The sequence below is a fragment of the Fundulus heteroclitus genome, chromosome 17 (genome assembly GCF_011125445.2).
Source record: "Fundulus heteroclitus isolate FHET01 chromosome 17, MU-UCD_Fhet_4.1, whole genome shotgun sequence".
Taxonomy (NCBI): Eukaryota; Metazoa; Chordata; class Actinopteri; order Cyprinodontiformes; family Fundulidae; genus Fundulus; species Fundulus heteroclitus.
The window spans coordinates 22,968,423-22,991,181 of record NC_046377.1 but is presented as its reverse complement, the minus strand read 5'-3'; the positions used below and the strand labels follow the sequence as shown (position 1 = coordinate 22,991,181).

General features: G+C 42.3%; 1 protein-coding gene across 10 annotated transcripts in view; it reads left to right on the top strand.

Moving 5' to 3' along the window:
• The window catches only part of shank3b (SH3 and multiple ankyrin repeat domains 3b), a 74,985-nt gene that overhangs the window by 23,014 nt on the left and 29,212 nt on the right, over positions 1–22,759 (top strand). For 5 of the 10 annotated variants that reach the window (XM_036148801.1, XM_036148794.1, XM_036148797.1 and 2 more), the window contains exons 3-12: positions 7,838–7,929; positions 15,997–16,168; positions 16,308–16,511; positions 19,403–19,474; positions 19,545–19,653; positions 20,730–20,881; positions 20,978–21,107; positions 21,188–21,225; positions 21,301–21,417; positions 21,501–21,578. In XM_036148801.1, coding sequence (XP_036004694.1) covers positions 7,904–7,929; positions 15,997–16,168; positions 16,308–16,511; positions 19,403–19,474; positions 19,545–19,653; positions 20,730–20,881; positions 20,978–21,107; positions 21,188–21,225; positions 21,301–21,417; positions 21,501–21,578 — 1,098 coding nt within the window. In that variant the 5' untranslated portion in view covers positions 7,838–7,903. Of the gene's footprint in view, positions 1–5,420; positions 5,786–7,837; positions 7,930–15,996; positions 16,169–16,307; positions 16,512–19,402; positions 19,475–19,544; positions 19,654–20,729; positions 20,882–20,977; positions 21,108–21,187; positions 21,226–21,300; positions 21,418–21,500; positions 21,579–22,759 lie in introns of those variants that run through there. The other 5 variants (XM_036148799.1, XM_036148793.1, XM_036148800.1 and 2 more) reach the window with 5 other exon arrangements.

Here is a 22,759-nt window from a genome sequence, read left to right as displayed (position 1 = left end):
TGCTTTAGTACTCTCTAATCAAATGACTGGTGCATTACCTGGCCTCTGCACAACTTAATGAGATGCTGAGGAGATAATTCACGCATTTGAAAGAGCTCAGCTGGAGCAGCGATGCATGTAAAACACGGTGGACAGCAGCATCCCTCGAAGACTGGAGTTGGACAACCCTGCTGTAGATTGTCCAGCAAACTCTCTTATAATCTATTTATTTTCTGATTGATTGGTCTATATGTTATGAATCCTGCCGACAGTCCCAATGGAGGCCAATTTTCACTGCTCTAGGAGAGTCCCCCAGACTTTATTTAAAAAGTCTGCACTCTGACAAGGTTTCCAGGGCATTGTGGGAAAGAAAACAGACGCACAGCATGACAGATCCTCCTCTGAACAGTAAGCAGGAGGGACTTTCTGCACATTCATGCTGCATTTCACACCAAACTCACCTGGATTTTTTTATTATAGTCTCATCTGACCAAGACACACAGTCTCAGTTGCATTATCAGTAAAGTTTGGCTAACCCCACATGTTTACGTCTGGGATGGTAGGATAAAAAATACTTTTTTCCTCCATGCCTTCCAAACAGCTACTTGGTATGTAGATGAAACATAATGGTTTTAGCCCGAAACGCCTCTTTACTGTCCTTGACAGTGACTTTGGAGTCATTTCCCTCTCTGATCCTCCTCCTCGTTGTGTGCAGTGACGAGGTAAATTAGGCTCCTGGTTATGTTTTTAAATGTTACAGTTTTAAACTTACTGTTCTGGCACTAATTGTGGCAGCTTTATCCCGCTAGGGTCAAGACACAGTTGCCATTTTCCATTTTTAAAAGAGGTAAAGAGAAACCTGAGACAAACGGGAGGTTCGGGTGTATAAATTAAATGTTTCTCGACAAGATGATTAAAGTTTACGTAAAAATATGCTTCGGTTACATCGTTTAAAGGAATAATCAGGTGTCCTAATAAGTATGGTACTGGTGATGTTTTAGATTACAAAACAAACAATTATTGCACACAAAATAAATATACTTCAGTTAAAGGCTGAAAGTTTAAATTTACAGTGTGAGATTACGTTACTCCAATAAACTATTTTGTTTACCATAGGTACTATAAGTTAAATAAAATGTTTTCTGTTAGCTGTGGAAAGCAGTTCCATTCAGAATTCAGCTCAGTTCAGTTTATTTATGTAGCACCAATATGGGGACTTTATTAAGAAAAGATAAAAGTAAATTCAATTGAATTAAACAGATTCAAAGTCAAGTACATCCAAATTATCAATCAAGGCCGTCGCGTTGGGCCGGCCCTCCGCTTCCTGGGAGAGACGCTGAAGTTTGGGAAGTTGATGACATGTGAGGGGATTTCTCTTCTCTGAGGTTTTCCAGACATCTCCTAATGAAAGAAGAACCTATAAAAACAATGGCATACACCAGGAATAGCTACAAAGTGTGATTAGCGAGAGGGACGTCTTGGTTTTCTGCTGACCGTCTGTTTGCTACAGAACCAGAAGAAAATTGAGGTTCAATAAAACTTGTATTTGTTGGACATGTATGAGACATCACTGTTGGTAAAAGTTAGTTTCTTTGGGCCTAAACCTGATCTGTGAACAGTCCTTCAGTCCTGAGAGTAGTGAGTGATCAGTCAGCTTCCAGTTGATACCAAAGTAGGAGCTGAATGGATAGAAATGACTAAAACATCAGGAATTCCTGTTAAACCAACGTCTGAATAAACATGGGTGGTGCTCATTTCTTCCATTTACAGATTTGTATCTACATTAGTCTCGGTTGCTTTTTACTCAACTTTGTGTTGTACAAAAGAGCTGTCTGGACATTTCGTAGCAACCATTCGTCAATTTAAACCTGTTGTGGAGACGGTTTCTATAATCCAATCATTTAGTATAAGAAGATGTGGTTACACGGCTCTAATAAGTAACATCTACCAACAGAAGGTTGCTTAGTTATTCTGGTTTGATCAGGGATCCTAATCAGGAACATTTAATGATACAATAAGGCACACTGGGGGTCAGGACCACAATGATTGGGAATAATATTCAATGAAAATAAATTATATGCAAAATTTGGCATTTTAGCAAACTTTATCTCCATAATTCATGAAAATGTTAACATACAAAGTAGAATAAACTGATAAACGGTCTCAGTACTGGACTGAAATGGCAACACAGGGAACAAAATGGTGACGCCGCTGATTGACCCAGAGCCGTTAAACCTGTCCTGATAAAAATCGAATCATTATCATCAGTTTTCTGTCACTTTTATAGTCTATATTTGTTAATATTTTAAATAAAATTAATAGGATCTAATAAGAATCAAAAGAAAAAAATACATCATAACAGCAAACTTCTGTCTTTTTTCTGTGCTGTAGTAAATCGGATTCACCACCATTTTAAATTGTCGGATCTTTTTAAATCATAAACAAATCGATGTTCCTGTCGCTCTGATTTAAACTCTTCTGGATGGAGAAGCTCGGTGTGTTTTAACGTTTTTTTCAGAGGTTTCTCTAAAGCCAGACAGACCGCTGCCTGTCAGTCAGACAGGATGGAAATCATACATGTCGCTCACAGACTGAAAGGGTTTGTCTCGTTCATTCAGCGCCTGTAAAACCCATCATTTGCATTTGAGGATGTGGAGCTGATTCTTTTTTTCATTTTTTTTTTAATTCTGATTGCTTGATGTGTGAAACTGCCAGACTGTGATGATTGTCAGCTGGAAACACAGACGCTCTTCACACTGAAGAGGAACATTCTGTCTCTCTGAATTATACAAGAGCAACGTGGAGGGACATCTCTTCTCCTCACATTTATTCCTGGCAGAAATTGTTACACTTCTTAGAGGAAATGTCTTTACAAGGGTTCACCTGCTGTACAGTAATACAGTTAACCCTCTCAGTCATTTTTATGACCCTGTGAAAGTGGTTGGTGGTGGATTTCTCCTTTAAACGTCGTCTCTTTGAACTTTGAGCAAAGAATGCTCAGACACAAGTCAGGTGTCAAGTTTCCAAAGTGCATTAATTTAGTCTGGGTTAGTAACGGTTGAATTTACTTGTCTTATCTACTCAACATGTTTTGCACATTGTCTGTGTTGTTTTATTAAGTTACTTCTGGAGAGTAACAGAGTCCTCACCAGGACTTTCTTTCAGTGTAAAGGTGTGTTGGGAGGCTTTTGCACGCACCAATGTGTCGTTCTGTTCCATGGATGCATTCCCAAAGCGCAGCGTTGCGTAGCGCAGTTTGAAGGGAGCAGTTTGTCAAGCTAATAAAAGCTACCGTTAGCTAATGTGGTTCGCGAGGCTTATAGCTGCGCTGCTGCACATTCAAGAGCTTTACCGACATTTCTATGTTGCTCTCAAACATCCGTGTCGCACTGTTCTGGGTCGTACTGACTGTTATGCTAAAGAAAAATGGGCGTAACTGTATAATTTCAGCGTAACAATCCATTACGCTAAGATGCGCTGGCGAGACCCCTAAGTAAAGTCCACATAAACTTTTTCACCACTTAAAGGTGTAGTGGACAATTTCCGGTCTTCTTCTCATAAACATGAACACAGTTTGCTTCTTGTGACTCTCAGCTATGTTTCACGGTAAGAGCAGCGGAGCTATAATGAACAGCTAACACCAAAGCTAACCGCTAAGCTAACCGGATACATAAACACTAGAAGTGTGCAGCCAGCAAGTGGAAACTAACTAGGAACGTACGCGCCCACTGACGTTACGTGAGCTAACAGATTGGATGATCTCCCCTAAACTCAAAGCTGAAAAAGATTGTCCACTATAGCTTTAAGTGTGTACATTCGTCCGTCCCAGTATTTATCTAAGGAACAAAATGACTCCAGGAGGGAAGGTCAGAGATCGCTCTCCCTACCGACTCCTCCCATTACGCTCAGATCAAACAGGAAACTCATTCACAGGCTACATTATTTGCTTCATTTGGTCAGTGGCTTCTTAAAAGGGGCCTAGTCACAGTGTGCGTAATACCTGTCAGTATTTGGGGGGGTCCCCATCTCCCGATTGTTGCGCAATACCAATGTAAATTTTCTCAATATGCAGTAGGCCTATAACATTACAATGTCAAAGTCAAAGTTAGCTTTAATGTCAATTCTTCACATTCACCAGACATACAAGGACTCGAGAGGACGTTTCTCATTCACCAACAGTGAAACAGATAAAGTGCACAGGCACAACAGATAAGATCAGTTCCTAATACTAAAATTTAAACATTTTTAGTATTAATTGTTAACGTTATGTCTTTCTTCGGTTTGGCACGCAGATGGCTAATTTGCATCCGCGAATAGGATTGGCTGGCTCCACTTGGCAAAAAACAGAACATATTTCCCCCTGGGATCATTAAAGTATGTCTGATTCTAATTCTGATATTTGTGAATAAATGTTTTGAATTTTAAATACTGGACATGTTTAGCTTAAAATTTTTTTAGTGACCATTAGTGACAAAAAATATTTCATTTTTAATTTTTTTGACACAATTTAAAACCCCCTTTAAATTTTGCTTTTGAGGCTTTCAGGGGGTCTTATGGGTTAATCGGGGGGGTTGAGCCCCCCCCGAACCGCTAACCATTTCCAGACTGATCAATGTCACTATGTTTCTCATCTGGTTTTGAATGTCTTAGTTTTGGCAAATGATGTGTTGCTTCTCTAGATCTTTTAGCTTCCTTCATGCTGTCAGACAGGTTTTATTTAAGAGATTTCTTGAATATAAAGTCTGGCAGTAAAAACACATAAACTCAGCTGTTTAAAACTCTTTTCCACGCTGGTCGAAGTCTTGTTTCCGTATCTGTTCTGGAATTCCTTTAGATCTGGACAGGATGTGTTGCTTTTAGCTTTTTCAGCCTACTTCCTGTTGTCAGAACGGTTCTATTTGAGTTGTTTCTTTGTTCTACAGGTCCAGGTTGATTAGGACAGTTTCTCTATCCTTAATAAATTAAATCATTAAAATTTATCAGCTTGTAATTTTTTGACGATAACAAATAATTGATGAAATTTAACAATAAATGCAGTTAAAAGAAGGCATAAGTACAATTGTCATATATTTTAAAGTTATATAATTAAAGACGGCTCTCTCTGCTACCATTAGCTTTTAAGGTGTTTTACTTTAATTTCATTGCAAATGGCTTGAACTGACTTTGGTCCAGATTTGTGTGATTTTAGGGTAAAAGTGTGAGATTTTGGTAGCAGGATGAAGTCAGAAACCTGAAGTATGAGTTATCTCATCACAAGAGAGTCTTTAAAACCAAAACAAAGCATCAGCAGATTTAAAGAAATTATCTGTTGTCAGCTTTTTGACTTCCCCCCCCCCCCCCTCCAAACTGTGACAGACAGTTAAAACATCCCCTCAGACCCTCGGAGCCATCTGGGGAATTCAGATCCGACTGTAGAGAGCGGTTGCTGCATTGTTCGCGCTGTGTGGGAGGACAGCGGCTCCGCTCAGGACAAAAGCGGGAAATGATCAATGGCGACCCCGAGTTATTTCAGGAGCCAGCCTCCCGCTGATCTAATCCAGAAAGAATTTATACCTTTCGTTCCCACAACAACCATCCGAAGCTCTGAAAGTCCTGGATTAGTTCCTGAAGGAACGCTGAGGACCGACCTGAGGAGGCGTTATGTAACGGAGCGCTCTGCAGAGACGGGTGGAACCGATGCGCTACCTGGAGGACCCATTCACAGTTACAGCAGCGGGGATGAGATGAAAGAAGCTGCGCTTTCTGCTGAGAGCTGAAACTGTGGCACAAACCGTTGAGCTGGTGAGCTCTGAAGCCTGGAGAAAAGGTCTGAATAGAAGTGTTAATGAGAGCAGAAAATAGAAGCAAAAGAAGAAGAAACGCTGCATTTTCTTCCTCTTTGAACTTCTGTTGATTAGGATTCAGCTGCTCTGAAAATCTGCGTTCAGTCCAGAACAAAAAGCAGCAGAATAGATAATTTCACCATTTATTTATTTAGTTTTTGCTATTTTGTTCTGAATCTGGTTTTTTTTGTGAGAGGTTCTTTTAAATAAATACGTGTAAACTTTGCAGAACTATTAAAACAATAAATTCTCACAGTAATGGCAGAATCACAGATGTGGTAAAAAAGGAGAGTTGCAGTTTTTTATGTGAGGATATAAAATAATCAAGTTATTACTAGTTTCCTAAATTAACTCAAGTGGACATGTCAATATTTAGCAAAGATTGGATAAACTGTCTGTACAGAAACTAAATGCTCCTCTGGATCTGACAGCTTGGAGAACAACGTTTAGCAGCGAAGCTTCTCAGCCGTCCTTTGTCTGACTTTATTCCTCTCCTGCTTCGCTCCTGCTTCGTTCTTTCTAATGTCGCTTCAGCTTTGCTCATAGTTGGTTCTGCATCTTTTAGCATTTTATCCAGGTTAGTGTCCGGCCTTTGACTAGGCCATCCTGTTCTGTTTCAGCCCTTTGGTTGTAATCTGCGGCTCCGTTTGGGATCATCGTCCTGCTGGCGACCCAGTTTGGACCGAGCTTCAGCCCAAAACCATTATTACCAGCACCGTGCATGGCAGTTAGCCCGTGGCGTTGTTTTAGAGCTCTTCATTCAGATGAAACCAGCACACTGCAAAAAGGGAACTAAAAGTAAGTAAAATTTTCTTGAAAGTAATGTATTTTTCCTTGTTTTGAGCAGGTAAATAAAACTATTTGCCAATGGAATAAGACTTTGCACTTAAAATAGGAAAAATTGATCTCCATCATCTTATTTCAAGTGGAGTTTATCTAATTATCTTATTTTAGGCATCAAAATACTGATTCCATTGGCAAATAATCCTATTTACCTGCCCAAATCAAGGACAAATACACTAATTTCAAGAAAATTTAACTCACTTTTAGTTCCCTTTTTGCAGTGCACCAATTGAAGCCATTTCTCCACACAGGAAGTTAAGTGGGCCGTCTACTCCTGGGAGGGTTGGCAGCTGTAGATGTTTCTACGCTTTCTCTTTACAATGATAGACTTTAGATACTTTAGAAAGGCATCTTTACGCCTTGGATGAATTCAGCTCCAGTTTCCCGTTTGTTGTGGCCATTTTTATCCACGCAGATGTATGAAGATTAGGGGAACAATAACAGATTAAGCATAATCTGGCGTAATTAGTGGTTCTCCTTTTTGGACTAAGAGCCAGAAGCTCTTTTCACTGAAGTCGGACTCAGCTGTCACAGATTTGTTTTCGCTCGTTCTCACTTTGAAGGTTAAGCTGCCGGAGAAAAGCTTGATTCCCGTCGATCCTTTTGTTTTATTCACCTGTTTGTGTGGAGCCCCTTGTTTTGAGCCGGCAGTGACTCAGTTCAGCACAGACACAATGAAGGAAAACAAGAAACGCTGTTTGCTGGGAAGTGGGCAGTCAGGGGCTGCTGCTGGTTTAACAAAAGGAAGATCCCTGAGATCTCAGGCTGAAGGTCACAGGCATCACCATCTGCTGTCTGAGCTGCAGCGCTGCTCTATCGGACCTCCACAGGTCCGATAGAGCAGCGCTCCTCTCTGAGGAGGAGGAGGAGGAGGAGGAGGAAGGGTTTTATAAATGCCAGGAGATGATTCACAGCCCCCGACCGGTGGATGTGAAGAGCTTCGTGGAGTGGAGGCTGAAAATCAAACCCTTCAGCTCTGAATTGATTAGAGAGGAAATGGTCCGGGCTGGAGGTGGACAGAACCGACATGAACCAGAACCCGGCTTCAACGTGACTTCCAGACTGAGCCTTTAACTTGATGCAGACTAACCAGCCGCTTTATTAAGTACAGCTGCTTATTTGCTTCTTTTTTTTTTTTTTTACTCAAATAGTAAATCACTAAATCTAATGGCAGCAACTTGATGTGTGTTTAGGCACCTAGAGGGAGGAGGAGGTCTGGAAGCTAAAGCTGGTACTGCGCCCTGGATCCACAGTAGAAGATGGATGGAGGAAGTTTGGAGAGGAGGTCCTGACACGTTATCAGACACGTTTCAAGTGTTTCAAGATGTTTCTGTTCTCTCTGTGCTTTGTTTCCCTGAACAATTTGCCAGGGCGCTTTGCAAAAACAACAAAACAAAAAAGATTTTAGCAACGTAAGGATCGTTTCCTCCCTTTAAAGCTTTGAAACTTCAGGCACATAAAGTAAACTTTCTTAATCTGTGAAAATCTGGTAGTTTGATAATTTAAATTCAATTCTAGAGGCTAAAATAACAGATTTCTGCTGCACGCTTCAAGGATTATTAAACAGTTATGGGGAATAAAGCTGTGTTACTTTATTAATTTAACAGTTTATCCAGAATGTAACAATTTTACAAAATACACACTGGATGTTTGACTTTTTGGAGATTCCCTTTAATCCACTTGTTGATCAAAATGATACAAACAGGCTCAGATACATGCAAACATCCCCTAATATTTTCCTTACAGTTTGGACTTTGTCCACAAACTTCCAGCTTCTGTCCTCCAGGCTGGATGTCTGATCACTTTTCTTTGTCACTTTATTCGGCTTTTATTCGTTTACAAGTTCTACGGCGTCGAAGACGAACCTCTGGAAACGCTTTTCCTCTTAGAATCTGTTTGGGGAATTAGCTTTCACTGCAAATTTCCATCATCGCTGCGAGTTAAACGTCTGAAAGCGCTGCTGGGGTCTCAGAGCTGGCAGCGATATTTTATCTCAGGAAAATACAAAGGCTGCCATCTGATCCCTAAACTGCACGGCTCAGTTTCCTGAGGATGTCAGGAGGAAGTTCACAAAGCAGGGCAGGAAGCAGAGCAGGTAGACGATCCAAAAGCGCCGCCTAGATTTTAGAGCTCACTGTTTAAAAAAGACAATAGAAATAATATCCTGGGTCTTAATTTGTTAAACTGTGGAGAAAGTCAGTCAGTTGTATTTATTGAGAATCAAATACAATCTTCAACTACTGTCTTCTTGCTACTGATAAAAAAAGAAATAAGACGGACAGTCCAACAAGTCTCAGCCACACAGTGATTATTAACCAAGAGTTGATTTCTGTAAGAAAGAAACACCTGAAAGATATGCAGTAATAATAATAATAATAATAATAATACATTTTATTTGTAATGCACTTTACATAAAATAAACCTCAAAGTGCTACAAGTGAGATTCTCAGGCAGAAAAAAACATCAATGTAATATCTATATATATATATATATATATATATATATATATATATATATATATATATATATATATATATATATATATATATACATACATATACATACATACAAATACACATATATATGTGTATATGTGTGTTTGTATGTATATATATATATATATATATATATATATATATATATATATATACATACAAACACGCATATATATACATATATGTGTGTGTGTGTATATATATATATATATATATATATATATATATATATATATATATATACACACACACATATATATGCATACAAGCACACACACACACACACACATATATATATATGTATATATATATATGTGTGTGTGTGTATATATATATATATATATATATATATATATATATATATATATATATATATATATATACACACACACATATATATGCATACAAGCACACACACACACACACACACATATATATATGTATATATATATATATGCGTGTATATGTATGTATGTATGTATGTATAAATAGTGCAACAGTATTATTGTGTAAGGTTAAACTCATAAGTTCTGGTAAAAATAACTGTTTTTAGTCCAGTATCACCTATTTTACTCTAAGATGAAAAGCTAAAATAGAAAGCTGGAGAACTCAGAGAATCGGTCAGCATTCGCAGCAGAACCTGCTCAGAACAAGCAAACCGGGCCTGTCTGGGTCCGACATTCTTCTGCTGGATTCTTGCAGATATTCGTCCCGTCTGTCTCCTCGGTTCAGAGACGGTTTCCTGGTGAAGTCGCTTCCCCAGGGATGCTGTGCTACTCTTTGTTTGCCTCCACTCAGGGCGTAAGTTTCATGCTGGAGGTTTTAAATCCCAGTTTTGATTGAATTGCTCTAAAGCAAGGGTGTCAAACTCATTTCTATATGGGGCAACTTTGGCGTCACGAAGTCATTAAAAGGGCCGGTTGCATGTGTAGAGACGATACTTTTCATTTCATAATTTCATTCTAGTTCACATAGTAGTATAAAAAATGCACAGTAACATAAAAGTAGCACCCTTAGGCACCATTTATATAGTTTATCTGCAAACAAAAGTTGATATTGAGTGAGTTAGACCTACAGGAGGCACAGTTTTAGCCACTTTATACACTTTAAAAGGATATACACCTCTACTTTATGACATGATATGCCTTTTTTTTTGGCTCTTGAGGGCCGGATAATTTTTCTTGACGGGCCGGATTCGGCCCGCGGGCCTTGAGTTTGACACCTGTGCTCTAAAGCAACTAAATGATGCCTCCTGTTTAGTTCTGGTCTGATGTCCACATGGTTCATATATACCAAACAGGCCCATTTAGTCCCTTAAAGACCAGGTCTCATTTAATTGACCTTTTTTTTAGCAGCTAGAAGGCCGCCTGGTGGAGATGAGACGTTTCGTTGTCCTCCAATCATTCAGCAAAGTGAAAGTTTTCACTTTAGTTTGGTTCACAGCATCACGGCTCGGTGCGTAAATCTGCTGCTCACTTTCACGTCAGACCAGAAATCAGTGGCTGCTGCCGCCGCTGCTGCTCACATCTGGCTCACCCCACCGCCGGCAGGTACGCAGGTACGGGGAAGCTGTTCAGCCGCGTTGCCGTGGCAACAGCGAGCATGTAGATCAGGATGTCTTATTTATTTATTTAACACACACACACACACACACACACATTGTGACACGGCGAGGTTAGCACAGGATTCCCTGCTAATCCAGTTTCTATGACAACTCACAACTCGGCCTCTCCGTCTGCCTCGCTTTCATCCTCGGCTGCGATGGAAACTTCTGACTCCGTCTGCATCGGCGGCGCTCAACCAGTAATTATCAGCAGTGGAGATTAATGCAAACGATAATTAAAAGACGCGATGATGATGTTTCGCTGCAGCCTGCAGAGAGCAGCCGCCGCAGGACGGTTCAGGCGTTGTTGGCAAACTTAGTTTATCAGCCTGATAAGAACCGTTTACACTTTCACAGCAGCAGCACCGCCTCTGTGACCGAGGGGATGACGCAGCACTGAAGATCTGAGGTTTAAGTTTAGCTTAAATAAAGCAAAGAAAGAAAAACACGAAACAAGAAAAGTTTAGGACTTTTGGCATATTTAGATGTCTGAGACGTTATCAGATCTGAATGAATGGCTGAGTTCCTCCTCGGCATGTCAGCAACTTCTGCTGAGCTCATTTCTTTCATTAGAGATAAGGCAAATTTATTTATATAGCACAATTCAGTACAGAGACAATGCAAAGTGCTTTACATTATTAAAATATAGGAAAATAAAACAATAAAAGCAAGTAGGATAGAGATAAGAAAGGTCTGAATCTAGAACCCAAACGTTTGTGCCTCAACTAAAGGTTGAAAATGATAAATACCAACTTTGGCCTGGATGTCTGGACCCTTTAGTTGTTGTTGAGACGTTTCAGTAAGAAGACGATTCAAAGTTCTGAAAATGAACAGAACATTAGAGAAAACACGCGGAGAACTGGAGTGGAATAGTAGCAGCAGGTCTGATGAAGATTTGGTGAACTACAACAGTTTAAACGGAACATCAACATTTAAAGGCAACTCTAAACAAAGTAAAGTTTAAAGGAACTTTAACTTTTACAGGAACTAGATGCTGCTTCTCCATGTTTGGTTCTGGTTCTGGTTCTGCAAAGGTTCTCTACGTTCTTAGTCTTAGTGAGGACTTCAGAACCGGGTCCATGTTCTCTACGTTCTTAGTCTTAGTGAGGACTTCAGAACCGGGTCCATGTTCTCTACGTTCTTAGTCTTAGTGGAAGGACTTCAGAACCGGGTCCATGTTCTCTACGTTCTTAGTCTTAGTGGAAGGACTTCAGAACCGGGTCCATGTTCTCTACGTTCTTAGTCTTAGTGGAAGGACTTCAGAACCGGGTCCATGTTCTCTACGTTCTTAGTCTTAGTGGAAGGACTTCATAACCGGGTCCATGTTCTCTACGTTCTTAGTCTTAGTGAGGACTTCAGAACCGGGTCCATGTTCTCTACGTTCTTAGTCTTAGTGGAAGGACTTCAGAACCGGGTCCATGTTCTCTACGTTCTTAGTCTTAGTGAGGACTTCAGAACCGGGTCCATGTTCTCTACGTTCTTAGTCTTAGTGAGGACTTCAGAACCGGGTCCATGTTCTCTACGTTCTTAGTCTTAGTGGAAGGACTTCAGAACCGGGTCCATGTTCTCTACGTTCTTAGTCTTAGTGAGGACTTCAGAACCGGGTCCATGTTCTCTACGTTCTTAGTCTTAGTGAGGACTTCAGAACCGGGTCCATGTTCTCTACGTTCTTAGTCTTAGTGAGGACTTCAGAACCGGGTCCATGTTCTCTACGTTCTTAGTCTTAGTGGAAGGACTTCAGAACCGGGTCCATGTTCTCTACGTTCTTAGTCTTAGTGGAAGGACTTCAGAACCGGGTCCATGTTCTCTACGTTCTTAGTCTTAGTGAGGACTTCAGAACCGGGTCCATGTTCTCTACGTTCTTAGTCTTAGTGGAAGGACTTCAGAACCGGGTCCATGTTCTCTACGTTCTTAGTCTTAGTGAGGACTTCAGAACCGGGTCCATGTTCTCTACGTTCTTAGTCTTAGTGAGGACTTCAGAACCGGGTCCATGTTCTCTACGTTCTTAGTCTTAGTGAGGACTTCAGAACCGGGTCCATGTTCTCTACGTTCTTAGTCTTAGTGGAAGGACTTCAGAACCGGGTCCATGTTCTCTACGTTCTTAGTCTTAGAGGAAGGACTTCAGAACCGGGTCCATGTTCTCTACGTTCTTAGTCTTAGTGAGGACTTCAGAACCGGGTCCATGTTCTCTACGTTCTTAGTCTTAGTGAGGACTTCAGAACCGGGTCCATGTTCTCTACGTTCTTAGTCTTAGTGGAAGGACTTCAGAACCGGGTCCATGTTCTCTACGTTCTTAGTCTTAGTGAGGACTTTAGAACCGGGTCCATGTTCTCTACGTTCTTAGTCTTAGTGAGGACTTCAGAACCGGGTCCATGTTCTCTACGTTCTTAGTCTTAGTGAGGACTTCAGAACCGGGTCCATGTTCTCTACGTTCTTAGTCTTAGTGAGGACTTCAGAACCGGGTCCATGTTCTCTACGTTCTTAGTCTTAGTGGAAGGACTTCAGAACCGGGTCCATGTTCTCTACGTTCTTAGTGAGGACTTCAGAACCGGGTCCATGTTCTCTACGTTCTTAGTGAGGACTTCAGAACCGGGTCCATGTTCTCTACGTTCTTAGTCTTAGTGGAAGGACTTCAGAACCGGGTCCATGTTCTCTACGTTCTTAGTCTTAGTGAGGACTTCAGAACCGGGTCCATGTTCTCTACGTTCTTAGTCTTAGTGGAAGGACTTCAGAACCGGGTCCATGTTCTCTACGTTCTTAGTCTTAGTGAGGACTTCAGAACCGGGTCCATGTTCTCTACGTTCTTAGTCTTAGTGAGGACTTCAGAACCGGGTCCATGTTCTCTACGTTCTTAGTCTTAGTGAGGACTTCAGAACCGGGTCCATGTTCTCTACGTTCTTAGTCTTAGTGGAAGGACTTCAGAACCGGGTCCATGTTCTCTACGTTCTTAGTCTTAGTGAGGACTTCAGAACCGGGTCCATGTTCTCTACGTTCTTAGTCTTAGTGAGGACTTCAGAACCGGGTCCATGTTCTCTACGTTCTTAGTCTTAGTGAGGACTTCAGAACCGGGTCCATGTTCTCTACGTTCTTAGTCTTAGTGAGAACTTCAGAACCGGGTCCATGTTCTCTACGTTCTTAGTCTTAGTGAGGACTTCAGAACCGGGCCCATGTTCTCTATGTTCTTAGTCTTATTGAGGACTTCAGAACCGGGTCCATGTTCTCTACGTTCTTAGTCTTAGTGAGAACTTCAGAACCGGGTCCATGTTCTCTACGTTCTTAGTGAGGACTTCAGAACCGGGTCCATGTTCTCTACGTTCTTAGTCTTAGTGGAAGGACTTCAGAACCGGGTCCATGTTCTCTACGTTCTTAGTCTTAGTGAGGACTTCAGAACCGGGTCCATGTTCTCTACGTTCTTAGTCTTAGTGAGGACTTCAGAACCGGGTCCATGTTCTCTACGTTCTTAGTCTTAGTGAGGACTTCAGAACCGGGTCCATGTTCTCTACGTTCTTAGTCTTAGTGGAAGGACTTCAGAACCGGGTCCATGTTCTCTACGTTCTTAGTGAGGACTTCAGAACCGGGTCCATGTTCTCTATGTTCTTAGTCTTAGTGAGGACTTCAGAACCGGGTCCATGTTCTCTACGTTCTTAGTCTTAGTGGAAGGACTTCAGAACCGGGTCCATGTTCTCTACGTTCTTAGTCTTATTGAGGACTTCAGAACCGGGTCCATGTTCTCTACGTTCTTAGTCTTATTGAGGACTTCAGAACCGGGTCCATGTTCTCTACGTTCTTAGTCTTAGTGAGGACTTCAGAACCGGGTCCATGTTCTCTACGTTCTTAGTCTTAGTGAGGACTTCAGAACCGGGTCCATGTTCTCTACGTTCTTAGTGAGGACTTCAGAACCGGGTCCATGTTCTCTACGTTCTTAGTCTTAGTGGAAGGACTTCAGAACCGGGTCCATGTTCTCTACGTTCTTAGTCTTAGTGAGGACTTCAGAACCGGGTCCATGTTCTCTACGTTCTTAGTCTTAGTGAGGACTTCAGAACTGGGTCCATGTTCTCTACGTTCTTAGTCTTAGTGAGGACTTCAGAACCGGGTCCATGTTCTCTACGTTCTTAGTCTTAGTGGAAGGACTTCAGAACCGGGTCCATGTTCTCAGTGATCAGTTCTACTAAAGATAAACATGGATTAGTTTTTCCAGATCCTGCTGAGACATCAGTCCTTAATCCTGGAAATGTTCTCCAGGTTCTAGAAGGTCCACTTTGTCTTTAGATGGAGGTTCAGGTGTGAGTCCATCACTACTCCCAGGTTTCAGGCCTGATCAGTGGTTCCTAGCTGAAGCAGCTGAAGCTGTGAGCTAACTCTGGATCTCTCCTCTATTGGTCCAGAAATTATTCCTTCAGTTTAGTTTTTATTCAGTTGAAGAACATTTTGTCTCCTCCTGCATTGATTTCTTCTATTTCCTCAGAACTTGAACTGGTTCATAGTCACATGGTGATGTCACAACAAGTTTTATACAAGCAGAAAGAAACAACCGTTCTGAAGGTTCCCATAAATATTATTCTGAGGAAGTCGCTGTTAAAACTAAAAGCAACTTCAGGTCAATTGTAGAATCCAGCTGTTCAGAAAAAGACTCGTGATATTTGGGCTCAGCAGCTCGGACTACAAAAAACAAAAACAGGAAAAGCTTCATCGGTGCATCTTTATTTCTGCCGGTTTTAAACCTCTTTAGCTCTAAAGATCGTTGTTTTGATGCTTCTTCACTGATGTAGTTTAGATCTATTCTATTCTTAGTTCTGCTGTGATCGTTGGGTTTATGTGGTCAGAGTTCTGCTCGGTCCGCAGGTTCTGCCGGTTCTGTTATCGGAACCCAAAGTTTCTGTTTCTGTCAGACGAATTTAGCTCGTCTTCCCTCATCTGGACTAAAACCTTCCCGGTGGGTCTAATGGAGGCGCTGCGAGTGAAAAACAGGAAGTGAGGTCAGAGTAGAGAGGAAGATGGCGAAGCGACAGAAAACCAGACGAGGTGTAAAATATCTGCGTCTTTGGGAGGATCTCAGACCGCTGTCTGATCGCCTAAAAGGATTTATATGACCAATAATCATTAATTTATGGAGGAAAAAATCAGATTAGTTTCAAACCGGGGCTTTTTTTGTTTTTTTACCTTATTGATGAAATAAGGAAAACGTTTTCATTCTGAGTTATTTTGGAAGAAACGTTTGATTGATGAGGGTTTTAACCAATTTTCCGTCCTCCAGCCACATGCCTCTGAGTCCGACCGCTGACACCAAACATGATCGCCCGCGGCAACAGGCGGTTACTAACGGCAACCCAACAGGCTCTGCTGTCGCCAGGGACGACGACGGGGAAGACACGCCCCCTGGAAACAACATCGTGGTCCGAATCGGGATCCCGGACCTGCAGCAGACGGTAACGCGCTCACAGGAAGGCAGCGTGGACGAAAACATGGACCCTGAAACGCAACGCAAACCTGTCTATGTGTCTGTCCGCGTCCTGTCTCTTTCTCTGTCCGTCCCCCTGTCTGTCTCTCTGGCCTCGGCCCTCTCAGAAGTGTTTGCGGCTGGACCCAGAGTTACCAGTTTGGACCAGTAAGCAGAGGGTTCTGGTGACGTTGACTCAGTCTCTGTCGGATGTTTTGAACTATGGTCTCTTCCAGCCGGCGTTCAACGGCCGAGCCGGAAAGTTTCTGGACGAGGAGCGCCTGCTGAAGGAGTATCCTCTTCCCCCCATCACGCCCATCCCGTACCTGGAGGTAAACGCCACGAGACGAACCGGCGGGTAGCCACGCCTTCTCACCCACACCGGGCTTTAACACGCTTTACGGGACGCAGGACCGAGAGAAACAAAGATTTTAAGGAGATATTTCCAGCTCGTTCTGCAGATTTATTAGATTCTTGCCTCGTTTAGCCGGGTCCAATCAATTAATTCAATTCAATTCAATTTTATTTATATAGCGCCAAATCATGAAACATGTCATCTCAAGGCGCTTTACAAAGTCAAGTTCAATCAGATTATACAGATTGGTCAAAAATGTCCTATATAAGGAAACCAGTTGATTGTATCAAAGTCCCGACAAGCAGCATTCACTCCTGGGGAACCGTAGAGCCACAGGGAGAGTCATCTGCATTGTCCATGGCTTTGCTGCAATCCCTCATACTGAGCAAGCATGAAGCGACAGTGGGAAGAAAAACTCCGGCAGAACCAGGCTCAGTATGAACGGTCATCTGCCTCGACCGACTGGGGTTACAGAAGACAGAGCAGAGACACAACAAGAGAAACAAAAAAGCACAGAAGCAATCAGCACTAATTAACTGGTGAAGGGCAGTAAAACCCTAAACTACGCTACACCTGATGTTTTATATGTTGTATATTTTATACGTTGCACCACAGATCAGTTTATAAAAGAGACGTCCAGCAAAGGGTTCGGTCAGATTTAAGAAAACAAGGGTTTTTTCATCAGAAATGATGAAAAACAGCAATCATACGCCACAGAATAACGTTTAATCGCCTGCTCTTCTTTACAACGTGGCTGCAGCCCTCTGCGGTGAGCCCACATCATCGATCCTCCACCGCTGTGCTTCACAGCTGCTGTCCGGTGTGTTCACATTTATCAGGGTTTTATGACTGACTAGGTTTAAACACACTTTGGTGCAGAAAGGAGAGGTGGAAGGAAACAATTCATAGAATATTTTACAAATAAAACATGAAGGTTGGCGTTCAGCTCCAGCTGAGTCTCTGCAGGCCTGCTGGGGGGGGGGGGGGGGGGGGGGTGTCTCCACTGGCTTTGAACGTCTACAGACGGAAATGTTTTCCCTGCTGAAGTCAGATTGGATGGAGATGCGAGTCTCGCCTCAGATTCTCCACTTTGGTTCTATCTGAACCGTCCAGGCTGGTTCTCCTGCTGGAAAGAAAACCTCCACCTCAGTCTCAGGTCTCCTGCAGGTCCTGGATTCAGCTCCATCTGTCTTCACATCACCAGCTTCCCTGTCCCGGCTGAAGGAAAGCGTCCCCACAGCATCATGCTGCCTCCACCATGTGTCCTTATGGAGGTTTTGATGTCATTTTTTTTACAGGTAGCATGTTTGTAACGTGACTCCGCCAGCTGTATGTCGCTCCGCCTAGCTTCACTCACATCCATCTGGGACATCTCCCATAGAAAGTGATTTCTCCAACCAATTTTATTGTCCAGCCAATCAGGACGCAGGGCTGGAGTTTCATAGATGTGATGTAGTGGAGAGGCGACCGTGACGTGAGACTGTTTTGATAGCAATGGCGGCTCGTCGAGGAAGCAAGCGTTAACATTGATGCTGCTATTTCTTCTGTGTTGTCCAATCTACCTGATATTGTTTCATTAAAAGAACATCAGAGAACGGCTCTGAAGGCTTTTGTTGGTGGAAACCATGTTTTCGCCCTTCTCTCGACCGGATTTGGCAAGTTTTGTTTTAGCGGTTAGCGGTTAGCGTGAACCATATTGGGAGACCTTTAGTCCTCAACGCGGTCGGCCCGGGATCGACTCCGACCTGCGGCGCTTTGCCGCCTGTCTTCTCCCTCTTCCTGTCAGCTCACTATCAATAAAACGCCACTAGAGCCGCAAACACATTAAAAATTTTTTTTTTTTTTTCCTGTGTCGCTCTCACAGCGTCACGGGTTAGCTTCGGTGTGAGTGGTTGAAATAGCACGTCGATTAAGATGACAGACAAGTGGCTGATCCAATCATATGCAAGGATTTTTGATAAGGCCCAGCCTTCAATAAAGGCAATTCCTATGGAGATGTCCCAGATGGATGTGAGTGGAGCTAGGCGGAGCGACATCCATCTGGCTTGTGTCAGGTTAACATGTTTGCCTTTTGGATGAGAACTTTTATTTTGGTCTTCTAAGACCAGAGCTCCTTCTTCCACATCGTAAAACTGCAAGAAGGACTTCTTAAGGTTTTCTTTTTGCCACTTTTACATAACGGCTAGATTTGTGGGGTGCGTGTTGACGTGTCTCCCACCTGAGCTGCAGATCTCTGCAGCTCCTCCAGAGTTATCCGATCAATGCTCTTCTGGTCCAGCCTGTCAGTCCTGGTAGGTCTGCAGGTGGTCCATCCTCTCTCCAGGTCCACATGATGGACTGATCAGAGCTCTGGGAGGTTCTGTAGAACCTGACCTGCTGTAAACTGGACCAGAACCTCCTCCCTGACAGTCTGCTGGTTGTTCTCTAACGTTCTCTAGAGAACTTCTGAGGCCAGAGGTTTGGTTTCCTCCATCGTGGTTCAGTCCGTTACGGTCAAACATCTCTACCTGGTTCTGGTTCTGAGTCCTGCTGCCGGATGGTTTTTAGAGAGCAGAGGCTTTCAGGACGTGTCAGAGCCGCTCCTCTCCTCAGCGTCTAGAACGATTCAGTGAGATCTGCTTCTGGGCCAAATGACTCAGCTGGAGCTGAATCAGTTCACAGCTGCTGAAACATCTGAATGTTTCCACTTCCTCTCCGCTGCACGCTGACGGGTTTAATCCACTAAAACGTGTTTTTTCATAGCAGCTCCTCTGTGTTTGTCAAGTTTCAGTTCTTTGTCTGATCCTCGTTAAGCCGCCGCTCCGCTGCTTAACGAGGATCCCCGTCGCTGACTGGAGATTTACGAACCGACTGTTGTGTCTCTTTCAGTTTCGCTATAAGAGGAGAGTTTACACACAAAGCTACGTAGACGACAAGCAGCTGGCCAAGCTGCACACAAAGGTAACAGCAACTCTCCTGGCTGCATTGATTCTGCTCTGCAGACGTGAATTTAACACACGGACCTTTTCAGGCAAACCTGAAGCGATTCATGGAACATGTTCACCAGAAGAACGCAGAGAAAGTGGCCAAATGGCTGGAGAAAGGTCTGGACCCCAACTTCCACGACTCAGACAGCGGAGGTGAGCAGAACTCATCGAGGTCTCGTTATAAATAATTAAAATAGAAAATGTAGTTTACGCGATAACGGGGACATTCTAAAACGCTTAACGTGGTTTAAGGTAGGAAAACAACGAGGAATCATCACCAAATTTCGCATGGCCATATCTTGTCATGAAGACTTAAGCCTGTCAAAAAAATAAATAAACCGAAATCCAACGATTATAGAAGATATCTCACATTAACGTTTTCTTCCTCATTGGCGCCTATGGCGAGAAAAAAGCTTAACGTGGTTTCGATATTTTTTATAGTTTTACGTGGACATGATGAGAGATATGAGAGAGACATTTGGTGATCACAGAGCGTTGTTTAGCTACATTGAACTACGTTAAGCTTTTTTCTTTTAATATAGGCCTCAATGAAGCAGCAACGCTTAATGTCAGATAACGTCCATAATAATTGGACTTTGGTTTAGATTTTTTGACAGTTTTATGTGCTTATGAGGAGCAATATATGAGAGAAATTTGGTGATCATTGATCGTTGTTTAGGTACATTAAACCACGTTAAGCCTTTTTCTCACCATAGGCGCCAATGAAGAAGAAAACGTTAATGTGAGATATCTTCTATAATCGTTGGATTTCGGTTTATTTATTTTTTTGACAGGCTTAAGTCTTCATGACAAGATATGGCCATGCGAAATTTGGTGATGATTCCTCGTTGTTTTCCTACCTTAAGCCACGTTAAGCGTTTTTTACGTTAAGTGTTTTAGAATGTCCCCGATAACGCAGCCGGATCAAAGGAACCGGTTCTGATCCACTTAAAATGGCCGCTGGCTGCTTCATTAGTCCAGCTAATTTAATCTAATTTAAGATAACTTAAACCTGATCTATTAACGCATAAAACTCCTAAATTCAAAGGCGGAACCAGTGTTGGGTCGACACACAATTCTCTCCAGTTTCTATCGTGATCTATGTAAAAAAAAAAAGATAAAAAACTCCAGGGTGAGATCCCCCAGAGAACCGGATCAGAACCGGATCAGAGCAGGACCTGCCGGGCGTCTCTGGGTTTCTCACCAGTCTGGCCGTCTTGTGTCCTCAGAGTGTCCTCTGACTCTGGCCGTCCAGCTGGAGGACAGCTGCGAGCTCATCAAGGTGCTGCGCAGCGGAGGAGCTCACCTGGACTTCAGGACCAGAGACGGCATCACGGCTCTGCACCGGGCCGTCCTCTGCAGGAACAGCGCCGCCCTCACGGTGAGAGACGCCCCCCCCCCCCCCCCCCCCCCCCCCCGGTCCCAGACCCAGACCCGCCTTAGCTCTGCGCGCTCTGACCCGTGTTCTGGTCCACAGACCCTGCTGGACCTGGGAGCGTCTCCGGACTACAAGGACAGCAGAGGCCTGACCCCGCTCTACCACTCTGCCATGGTGGGCGGCGCCCCCTACTGCTGCGAGCTGCTGCTGCAGGACCACGCCACCATCGGTACGCGCCGCCGACCTCTGCCGCCGCAACGCCGGCAGCCATGTTTCTTTGTTTTGTGACTGAAAGAGTTTCTGTTGCAGGGATCACTGACGAGAACGGCTGGCAGGAAATCCACCAGGTGAGACACACACACACACTGCTCCACCATGAAGGGTTCTGTTCTGGTTCTGATTCTGTGTGTGGGCGTGTTCAGGCGTGCCGCTACGGTAACGTGCAGCACTTGGAGCACCTGCTGTTCTACGGCGCCAACATGAGCTCCCAGAATGCCTCAGGAAACACTGCACTACACCTGTGTGCCCTGTACAACCAGGTAACACGCACACACACACACACGACCCGGTCACGTGACCCAGTCACATGTTTATATTTACATGCGTGATGCCGGTTCTGCAGGACAGCTGCGCCCGAGTTCTGCTGTTCAGAGGAGCCAATAAGGACATAAAGAACTACAACAACCAGACGGCCTTTCAGGTAAGAGACCCATAAAAAGACACAAGCACAACACTATACATATATATATATATATATATATATATATATATATATATATATATATATATATATATATATATATATATATAGGTATATATATATATATATATAGGTATATATATATATATATATATAGGTATATATATATATATATATATCTATATATCTATATATCTATCTATATCTATATATCTATATATCTATATATCTATCTATCTATATATCTATATATATCAATCTATCTATATATCTATCTATATATCCATCTATCTATATATCTATATCTATCTATATATATATATATATATATATATATATATATATATATATATATATATATATATATATATATAAACGTTTAAGATGCATTTATTTGTGTTTTTTCTAAAAATAAAATTAAGCAGAGAAGGACATTTTACTGGAATGCAAACATACATGCATTACTGAATACAAAAGAAAAAGACAAGCTTAAAATAAATACCTGCATTAATAGAGAATACCTATATTTCATAGAGAAATGTCATTTTTGAAGGAAGTTTGCTTTACTTTATATACTTTACCAAAAAGCAAAGAAGTTTATGTTTATTAAAGAAAAACTAAATAATTAGCTGGGATGTTAACAAATTAAAAAACATTAATTTCTCTCACAGGGAGCGTCTTTCCGGATGTTTTAAGCAGTTTTTGTTTCTCTAACGGCTAAACCGGGTCTGCTGCCCTAAATGACCCAATCAGAGGGAATCATGGGAAACGCGCCGATAATCGAATCAAAACATCGTCAGGAGACGAGGAAACGCAATCATGCAGTTTAGATAAATATGGACACAAAAGAAAACACTGATACAATGAAATAGACATTTTAATTTAAAAAAAACACAGATTTGTTTTTAATAACATCCAAACTCTCAGCTGCTTTTATTAAAAAGATCCAAGTTCAAAATAAAAAGGGGAAGTTCTTCTTCTGCGTTTCTTTAAGAGCTCATACATGTTGATCTAGTCCAGTGGCTCGCAAATATTTTCTGTTGCGCCCCCTTTTATAACATATAACAATAGTTTATAACAACTATAATGTTTCACACTTTAACGATATAATATTAATAAGAATATAAGCGCCTTTTAGCCCGACTCAAAACAAAGGATGAAACATAAATGCTGCAGACACA